This window comes from Branchiostoma belcheri, unplaced genomic scaffold, assembly GCF_001625305.1.
Source record: "Branchiostoma belcheri isolate BF01 breed outbred unplaced genomic scaffold, Haploidv18h27 scaffold2, whole genome shotgun sequence".
Taxonomy (NCBI): domain Eukaryota; kingdom Metazoa; phylum Chordata; class Leptocardii; order Amphioxiformes; family Branchiostomatidae; genus Branchiostoma; species Branchiostoma belcheri.
The window spans coordinates 9,534,872-9,544,784 of NW_017803490.1; the positions used below are offsets into that span (position 1 = coordinate 9,534,872).

At 47.6% G+C, this 9,913-nt stretch overlaps 1 protein-coding gene across 1 annotated transcript in view; it reads right to left on the reverse strand.

Moving 5' to 3' along the window:
* Window positions 1–9,913, reverse strand: part of LOC109468536 (probable E3 ubiquitin-protein ligase HECTD4) — a 56,130-nt gene that overhangs the window by 14,931 nt on the left and 31,286 nt on the right. Inside the window, 15 exon segments of the mRNA XM_019766778.1 lie at window positions 225–359; window positions 926–1,238; window positions 1,598–1,728; window positions 1,870–2,275; window positions 2,643–2,803; window positions 3,401–3,564; window positions 4,001–4,108; window positions 4,769–4,943; window positions 5,174–5,271; window positions 5,704–5,801; window positions 6,457–6,605; window positions 7,588–7,831; window positions 8,136–8,284; window positions 8,836–8,997; window positions 9,721–9,824. Coding sequence (XP_019622337.1) covers window positions 225–359; window positions 926–1,238; window positions 1,598–1,728; window positions 1,870–2,275; window positions 2,643–2,803; window positions 3,401–3,564; window positions 4,001–4,108; window positions 4,769–4,943; window positions 5,174–5,271; window positions 5,704–5,801; window positions 6,457–6,605; window positions 7,588–7,831; window positions 8,136–8,284; window positions 8,836–8,997; window positions 9,721–9,824 — 2,597 coding nt within the window.

The window sequence follows — 9,913 nt, forward strand, 5'->3', positions numbered from 1 at the left end:
GGGGGACAGAGAACAATAAACTGTATATACCACACATTTACTGATATTGTACGTTTGGGAATTCATCTATAGCAGCGACACCTGTGCTGCAGTGCATTTTAAACCAGTCAGAATTGCCCTGAGGAAGGTGAAAGAGAAACATTGACTCAATAAACCTCTCGGTTGTGTAAAAAGAGTCTCTTTACTCAGTGACTGAAGAAACTATTCGCAGACATTGTACCTACCTCCTTCAGTGCTGCCGGGACGTCAGACTTCCAGACGTATCCGCCCAGCAGCTCCACCAGATGCACAAACGCACCGGCTGGGATGTCGTATGAACTTGCCGCTTGCTCCTCCATCCTCCCATCCTTACTGTCCACCTGTCAACAACAACAACAACAACAATAAACATCAACGCGCCGGCTGGGATGTCGTATGAGCTGGCTGCTTGTTCCTCCATCCGAACGTCCTTACTATCTACCTGTTAGAGAGCAAACACAACCACAGGACACTCATGAATAACACTAAAAAGGTAACGTTAAGTCTTACTCAGACACATTCCTTATATGGTGACAGGAGACAGTCTGAATCCCTCCTGCTATAAAATTGCAACATGATGTAACCCAACACCAGTTTCCTGGGCTGTAAATTTAGAGAAATGAATATTATTTAACCATTCTACTTCTACTTCTACTACTTCTACTACAGCCCAGGAAACTGGTGTTGGGTTACATCATGTTGCAATTTTATAGCAGGAGGGATTCAGACTGTCTCCTGTAACAGGTAACAGTAACTACTACTGTAACAGTAACTACTACTACTGACTACTACTACTAACTACTACTACGNTAAACCGGACATTTAAGTGTGTGTGTGTACTAGAATGATTTGTCTATTATTATTATAATATCTAATATATTTTTCACTAAAACATCAAACAGCAAACCTGGTGCTTCACGCTGATCAGCTCCTCTATGAAGGATATGGCGAGCGCGAACTCAGGCGGAACGGCGTGGATCGTCACCACGTAACCGGGCGGGGGGGACACGCCCACGCGAACGTGCACGCGGTCGCACGGCAGGACAGCCGGCGGGTACTGGTCAGCGAGCGGCGGGGGCGTCAGGCCACCGGTTCCCGCGATTGCCGCGTCACGAGGGTAGCACGTCACCTCCTGGAGCGCAACATGGCCGTTCTTCCGCAGCTGGTGGCCGATGCCGTAGCAGAACAGCCGGGCCCACGGGGACTTGTACAGAGCAGTACTGGGGAGAGAGCACAGTTAACAATAGTTACTGTTAACACTAATTACTGTTAACACTAGTACTCCAGCTGGTGGCCGATGCCGTAGCAGAACAGCCGGGCCCACGGGGACTTGTACAGGGCAGTGCTGAAACATTAACAATAACTACTGTTAACACTATTAACACTAATTACTGTTAACACTAAATACTCCAGCTGGTGCCCAGGGGGACTTGTACAGGGCAGTACTGATCGAAAGTTTTAGGTGAGAGAACTTCTTTGTGTACGATCAGATCAGACTGAAGTTTTAACTCTAAACATGTACATTAATGTATCTACCAAGTGAACACAGATGACAGAAAAGGGAAAACAGTGTCCTTACTCCTTCCTGGGCACGTCAGGGTCGGTTCTGCAGGACACGACGAGGAAGGCGGCGCCGGGAAAGTACGCGTCCGTGTTCACCTTCGTCTCCGTTACCGGGAACTCTTCGTACGCAAACAGCTCCGGCGCAGTCTGCAAGGGAGAATAGTACAGTTACTGTAACAGCATTATCTTCAGCTGCACTGCACAGACTGCTGGTGTGTAGCTCGTTAGAATGGCATTGTAAGAACCAAGAAATGTTGGCACTATCCCTGATCTCTAACCCTGACCCACCTGCAGACAGGCGCACAGCTGGTCGGACAGGTCGATGAGCGTGTCCTCCCCGTGACACGCTGCCATGACGATGGCATTGCGCAGCTCCTCGCGCAGCGGGTGGTCGCGGCTGTGGAACACGGTGGAGGCGGCGCAGCCGTGCGTGACCAGGCAGCGCTGCGGGCTGACCGAGTCCTCCAGCGACAAGGTAACCACGCTGCCGTTCGGCGCCGGGCAGGACAGCAGCTGGTTGGACAGCAGCTGCATGTAGTCGGGGTCAATGTCGCGGGACAGCGAGCTGAAGGTCTCCACCATGGACGGGACGGGACAGCGGTCCAGGATGTGTGGCCGGCAGTGGGACAGCAGGGACAGCAGCGCTGTGCGACAGTAGTAGTGCACCAGCGACGACTCACACTGCAGCAGTTGTCTGGGGGGGACAGTACAAGGTTATTACTGTGGGACAGCAGGGACAGCAGCGCTGTGCAACAGTAGTAGTGCACCAGCGACGACTCACACTGCAGCAGTTGTCTGGGGGGAACAGTACAAGGTTATTACAGTGGGACAGCAGAGACAGCAGGGCTGTGCGACAGTAGTAGTGCACCAGCGACGACTCACACTGCAGCAGTTGTCTGTGAGCCAGAAATATTGAACAGCACAGGACATTAAATTTTGAGCAAAAGTTACTGATAAAGTAAAACTGGTAAAATCAGAATTTCACCAAAACCTGTATTGCCAGAATTGCAGAGAAGTATTGTACACAAAGGTGTCTTGTGCAGTGCAGTTAGGTGCCTGACCTGTGGATCTGTATGTTGGAGGTGTCCATGTTGGCCACTCCTGTGATGGACGCCTTTCTGGTGCCCTGTGGGGGCCTTTCCAGCATGTCGATCGGGTACCAGTATCTCACCAGGACCCCCTCACTGCGCAGGTAGGTCTCAACTTGCACAAGCTCGTTATGCTGCAGGGAAACATCACAGATATGTAAATATGCAGAATCCAATTTGCATACTCAGGACGGGTTATTGTACCAGTAAAGTACCTGGACCGCTCCGCAGGTATATCTCAACTTGCACGGGCTCGTTATGCTGCAGGGAAACATTACAGAATCTACATAAATATGCATAATCTAATTTGCATACTATCATCTAATTTGCATACTCGGGACCGACTATTGCACATTCAAGTCAAGTAGCACACCAATCAACAGAATAACTCACAGAGTCCACATCAAGCACAACGGGATGCTGAAGAAAGTCTTCACCATCCCGCGAACAGCAAACTTGGGCAGCACTGTACATAAATCTGCATAATATCATCTAATTTGCATATTCGGGACGGACCATTGCACATGCACCAATCCACAGAATAACTCACAGAGTCCACATCGAGCACAACCCCAGTAGAGCCGAAAGTCCTCGGCATTCCGCGTACGGCAAACTTCGGCAGCACGGTACTTCCCATGGTCAGTCATTTGCATAAATCTGCATATCTTATTTGCATACTCGGGACACACTATTGTGTTAACCAATAAACTACAGAAATCAAGAGAACTCACCGAGTCCACATCGAGGACCACTCCTGTTGATCCAAATGTCTTCAGCATCCCGCGTACAGCGAACTTCGGAAGCACGGTACTTCCCGTGGTCAGCACGCCGGCCGTCTGTGGGTGTCGGATTACCACCGTCATGCCCTTCCGAACCCGCTCGATCGTGAACTTCACTGCGAAGGGAAACATAAGAAAGAGCAGAAAATGTCACGGACTTTCGCACTCAGTCAGAGATCATAAAAATGTACTCAACCGAATTAGCTTCAAGCTCCATGTCTGTAAACTTTGTAAGAGACATTCTGAAACAAAAACATATTTGACAGGTTTTCTTCAGGACTGGTGGGATTCTTGTGTGGGACTTGATGTATAATAACCAAGCATAATTGCAAATGCTACAGATTGAGTGCAGTAGATTGCCCATTCCTTGCCAAAAACAACAAGAGTTCAACAGTTTGGATAAGTTTATGTTGGAAATTACAGTTCAAATTTGCTAGAGAAGACGAGATCTGAATCGGGTTGATGAAGAGACAGAGTACGTCTCGAAAGCTCCCCAGCATAGCTGACCTTTTGTTGTGTTTATGTATAAATATTTTGTCAAAAGCGACTTACTTGCTTCCGCCCGGATGTCCTCTATAGTGGGAAGGTGCAGGTCTCGGGGCATCCCTCCATTTTCCTCGTACAAAAACTCAACAGTCTGTCGGGCGATGTCCACCATACCTGCAACACACGATATAAACAATCACACTAACCCTAACCCTGCAACACACACAGCACAAACAGTCACAGAAACTCCACAGTTTGTCGGGCGATGTCCACCATACCTGCAACACACGATATAAACAATCACACTAACCCTAACCCTAACCCTAACCCTGCAACATACAACATAAACAGTCATAAACACATACAGCACACAAAACACAGACACAAACAACACAGCCACACTAACCTTAACACTAACCCTAACCCTGCAACATACAACACGGACAACCACAAACAGCCCTCCCAGAGTCGCAGGGAATCAAAGTTCACAATGCCGTAGCATCTTCCCATGCAGATTCAACAGTCATCAATGCAATTCAAACATGACAGAAGAAGTCACTTAAAGTTGTTGTGACCGGAACATACCAACGGACCAGAATATGGACTATGAGTATGCATAATGGCTTAAATTTATTTATGTTTAGTATTTGTCCTTAAAGTTTGTAGATTCATACTAGGTATGTTTGTTTTGTCCTGCAATTACTTTCTGTACGTTTGGCCATTTTATTTCTTGTATCATTTGTATGTTTTTCATGTGTTCTGCATCCAGGGCCCTTCACTGAGTGAGTGGGCTACCCTGGCTAAAGTAAACAAAAATAAATAAACATCACCCACCCAGCTGCAGAGCCCCTTTGATCTGCTCCAGGCCAGACTTGCGCTCGGCCTCGTTGCGGAAGCGGCGGCGGATCGTGGGGAAAACTTTCTGTTCCCAGGCTTTAACCAGCAGCGCGTAGTGGTCCTCCTGCTGGAGGTCCTCTTCTGCATCTTCATCATCACTCTCATCCTCCTGCTGCAGTAAACATCACCATGGTTACCTCACAAACATCACCATGGTTACCTCACAAACACACAAACAACACAAAGTGATCCTCCTGCTGCACCAGAGTTCTAACCCTGGCTGGAAACTTGCACTCCTTACCTGTACAAGAGTTCTATATAACCTTGGCTGAAAACTTGGAGTCCTCACCTGTACCATGTTCTATACATGTATAACCCTGGCTGGAAACTTGCACTCCTTACCTGTACAAGAAGCGGTGCTCTCATGTCAGGTCCTGACGTCAGGAAGTTGTCGTAACTCAGCTGCAGTCGGTACTGCACAGCCAGGCTGCTGTTGTACTCTGGGGAGAGATAAAATGAAGATAACAATTATTTCATCATTACAGCCATTGAACAGCTAACCAGCATCAAGTGCAAACAATATAGACTGGTTTATTGTTGATAAACAAATAAATCCCAGGACCCACTGGCAGCCGAGATGCATTCGGCTGAATGCTTAATATGTAGGCTTCTTTGGATTGTGTTTTGAAACAATACGTTGTCTTTAAAACTTGTCTGCTGTCATGAAACGTCTATTGCTATAAATTAAGGACGAGTTGCATCATTCTTTAGTTATGGCACGGTAACCAGTGTGTGCTTCTCTAGAAACAAGTATGTTGCTGTGGGAACAAGTGTGTTGCTATGGGAACCATTGTGTTGCTATGGGAACAGGTGTGTTACCATGGGAACCAGTGTGTTGCTATGGGAACCAGTGCATTACCATGGGAACTTACGTGGCTGAGCCTCGGGCGCCATGGCGATGCGGACGGGGGGTCCCTGGGGCGGGGTCTCCTCCTCCCCCGAAGCGCCCGCGGCCGCCGTCTCGCTGTCGCTGTCACGATTCAAGATTTAAGATTAAACATTGCAGTGAGACCACTGAAGCACATCCAATTTACAAAGTTTAAAAACAATTCACTACTAACAAACGGTATTTTACATTAGAGATGCATTCAATTTGGCTATTCAAAAATATTGCAATCTTTAACAATAAGTATTTCTCCTCTGGTCTCTCAGTCACTGACGAAAGGTAGTGCCTGGACACTACCTGAAATGTCTGACCGTTTCCAAAATCATATCCAGTTGCTTGTCGATGAGTAACTGCTTTTTGGCCTCCCAATAACTTGTACTGAACTTGTAGAATTGGTGCAACACGTCGCAGGAACGTTAGTAAGTATAGTACACTGCAGTACCTCACGGGAGCAGAGTATACTGTTAACAGTAGTAACTGTAACTAGTACACTGCAGTACCTCACGGGAGCAGAGTATACTGTTAACAGTAGTAACTGTAACTGTAGTACACTGCAGTACCCTACGGGAGCAGAGTATACTGTTAACAGTAGTAACTATAACTGTAGTACACTGCAGTACCTCACGGGAGCAGAGAATACTGTTAACAGTAGTAACTGTAACTGTAGTACACTGCAGTACCTACGGGAGCAGAGTATACTGTTAACAGTAGTAACTGTAACTGTAGTACACTGCAGTACCTGTCCTCGCCCAGGTGAAAGGGCAGGAGGCCGAAGGTCGCGCTGATCTCCTCGGTGGTGTCGGCCGACATGTCCGCGGCGTTCCGGTGGTGCTGACCCTCAGCAAACGCAAAAGGCCGCGACCCGAAGTTCGCTCGGATTCGCGTGTTCTGGGGGGGAATACAGTACTACTGTTAGTATATAATAATGAATCCCCCCACACACACGTTCCGGTGGTGCTGCCCTTCCGCAAACGCAAACGGGCAAGAGCCAAAGTTCGCCCGGATTCGCGTGTTCTGGGGGGGAATACAGTACTACTGTTAGTATATAATAATGAATCCCCCCCACACACACGTTCCGGTGGTGCTGACCCTCCGCAGACGCAAACGGGCGGGACCCGAAGTTCGCTCGGATTCGCGTGTTCTGGGAAATACAGAACCATCGTTACCTAAGGTAGGCTACTCTGACTACACACAGTTTTTAACCATGTTTAGTACTTGTATGTACCATATGTACATTTGAGTTACTTTACTTTTATTTGACTTGTGTTGTCAAGTTGGATGGTTCACTTCTTTTGTTACTTTTCTTTTGTTGAATAAATAAAAAAAAACATGTTTGGGAACTCTGGTTCATTACGTATACCTGCAGACTGCCTGGCCTTTTGTGTTCACTTCTTTGGTTGCATACAAGACAATTCATATATGTACATATACTCATCGTGCATTTCTTTAGCTAGAATCAATAATAATTATTGTTGTGTACAAAATAAACAGTGGTAACACGGCATGCTCTACATTTTCTCCAGAATTCCACACAATCTTAGGAACCTGCCTGACCTTTGCACCTTGTATCTACAGGACAAACACCTGCAGCACCAATGGCATCAGGCAGGTGGTGCTGTTTTGCCCTACCTTTTCCTGGATGTGGATGACGGGCCACATGAACACCTGCAGCACCAATGCCATCAGACAGGTGGCACTGTTTGCCCTACCTTTTTCTGGATGTGGATGACAGGCCACATGCCCCCCTGCAGCACCAATGCCATTAGACAGGTGGCACTGTTTGCCCTACCTTTTTCTGGATGTGGATGACGGGCCACATGAACACCTGCAGCACCAATGCCATCAGACAGGTGGCGCTGTTTTGCCCTACCTTTTTCTGGATGTGGATGACGGGCCACATGCCCCCCGAAACGTCGTCAAGAACTGCAGGCAGCCGCTGGCCGTTGTACGTGAAGTACACGCGACCTTTGACCTGCTCCCCTTGGACGGAGGGCGCCTCTCCGACGCGTTCCCAGCCGATCCCGGCGACATCGCCTGCCGAAAGCGTGACGTCCAGGCGGGCGCTTTTCCACTGCAGCAGGCTGGAGCCGTTATAGTGTACAGCTCTGCCGTTACTGTGGAAGGGGGAGGAAATATACATAAATTTGCGTAAGTTAATTTGCATACATGGGACAAATGACATGCTCCCAGCTCTGCCATTACTGTGGGAGACATAAATCTGCATATATATATCATTTGCATATTTGGGACAAATATCAAGTATCATACTGAGATGGGCGCTTTTCCACTACAGAAAGGTCGGAAAGCTCTTCCGTTACTGTAAAATATTACATCAATCCCACTTCAGGACTAGCAAGGCAGTCAGAGATGGCAGACTTCACCCCCTTACCCATGGTGCTTTGTGCGCTCCAGACTTACTTGTGGAAGAGGACAGTTCCGACCGGGTTGGTCCAGGCGCCGTCGCGCTTCTCGGCCGTCGGAGCGAAGCCGAAGGAGATGATTGGTCCACTCTCATCGTCCGTCTCACCGAAGGAGCAAACCTCGATCTCCCAGTAGAAGGACGGAGCCTAAAGAACAAAGTAACATCATCAATAAACAAACAAACAAACAAACAAACATCACCAGTCCAGTACATTAAGAACAAACCGCAATCTCCCAGTAGAAGGATGGAACCTAAAGAACAACATTAACATCACCAGTACACAAAATTGATTTGTTCACTATTTATTTGACTCATGTTGTCCTGACATATATGGAGAGAGAGACAGTAAAGACTGTACTGATGGAGGGTTTGCTTGTACTAATTCATGTACCTGTGAGGCATGCAGGAAGGTTAGTTAATGTAACTGGAATGTACCTGTGATGTGAAAGCTATAGCTTAAGCATACCTGTGAGGGAACAGGTGCCGATGAATACAGGAAGGTTCCCCTGGGCAGCCCACTGCCAGCGCTGCCATTCATGTTTATGTTTATGTTTATGTTTACTTACCTGTGAGGGAACAGGTGCCAAGTATGTTTATGTTTACGTACCTGAGAGGGAACAGGTGCCGAGGCTTACCGGAACGTTCCTCTGGGCAGTCTACTGCCAGCGCTGGGGTTTATGTTACTTTATGTTTTACCTGTGAGGGAACAGGAGCCGATGCGTACAGAAACGTTCCCCTGGGCAGCCCACTCCCTGCGCTCGGGTCGCCGAGGAAGGCCACGCCCGACAACCCGTGTGAGAAGAGGCAGGAACGAGGCGGCGGGAAGACTCGAGACGTGCACCAGGTGATCTCCTTTGGCTGGGCAGACGGGAGGAGGAATGACAACTCAAGTATGCAGTTACTAGTCAATTCTTTCATCAGTGACAACTTGGATTAAATAAAGGATACTAACCTCCAAATTTTCGATGGCTATCAGTCCATCGTGTCACGGAGTGGCCTCTCGGGCCTAGTCTCGCGCTCTCGCGAGATTAGGCCAATTCGTGAACACGATGGACTGATAGCCATCGAAAAATTTGGAGGTTAGTATCCTTATCCTTCCAAGTTGTCACTGATGAAAGAATTGACTAGTAACTATATTCGTGACAAATGAATCTCTTCAAGAATGCAACTTCTCAATTGTACTCATTCGGAATGTAGTATGGCGTAGCTTAGAGAACGTATACGTGTAGAGATGTACTAGTTCTTAGTAGTCCTATTTCAACATTCTGCCACACACAACCTACTTGTAGAATCTTGATAGACTCCTACCAGCTAGTAATCTTATTATCTGCCATACCCGTTACAATCGACTTGAAGTTTCCTTGTGGAGGAACACTGTCTTAAAAGGGAAACTGATGATTATCATGTTTTTCCACACACTTGGGCAAAGAGAATTATTGTGGAGTTTGTGTTACCTGTCTGTCTTGTAGAATGTTTGTTTGTTTGCTTGTTTGTGCTACCTGTCTGCCTGGTAGAATATTTGTTTGTTTGTGTGTTACCTGTCTGCCTGGTAGAATATTTGTTTGCTTGTTTGTGTGTTACCTGTCTGCCTGGCCCCTCAGAGGGTGGGGGAGGGGGGCGCGCACAGTCCCTGTACAACATGCGCAGCCGCTCACACTGGGCCTCAACAGCAGGAAGTCTCTCTCCTACAGGAAACAAACATCAACATTAAACCTAAACATCAACAATAAACATCCCTAACCCTATCCCAGTCTCTCACACTGGGCCTCAACAG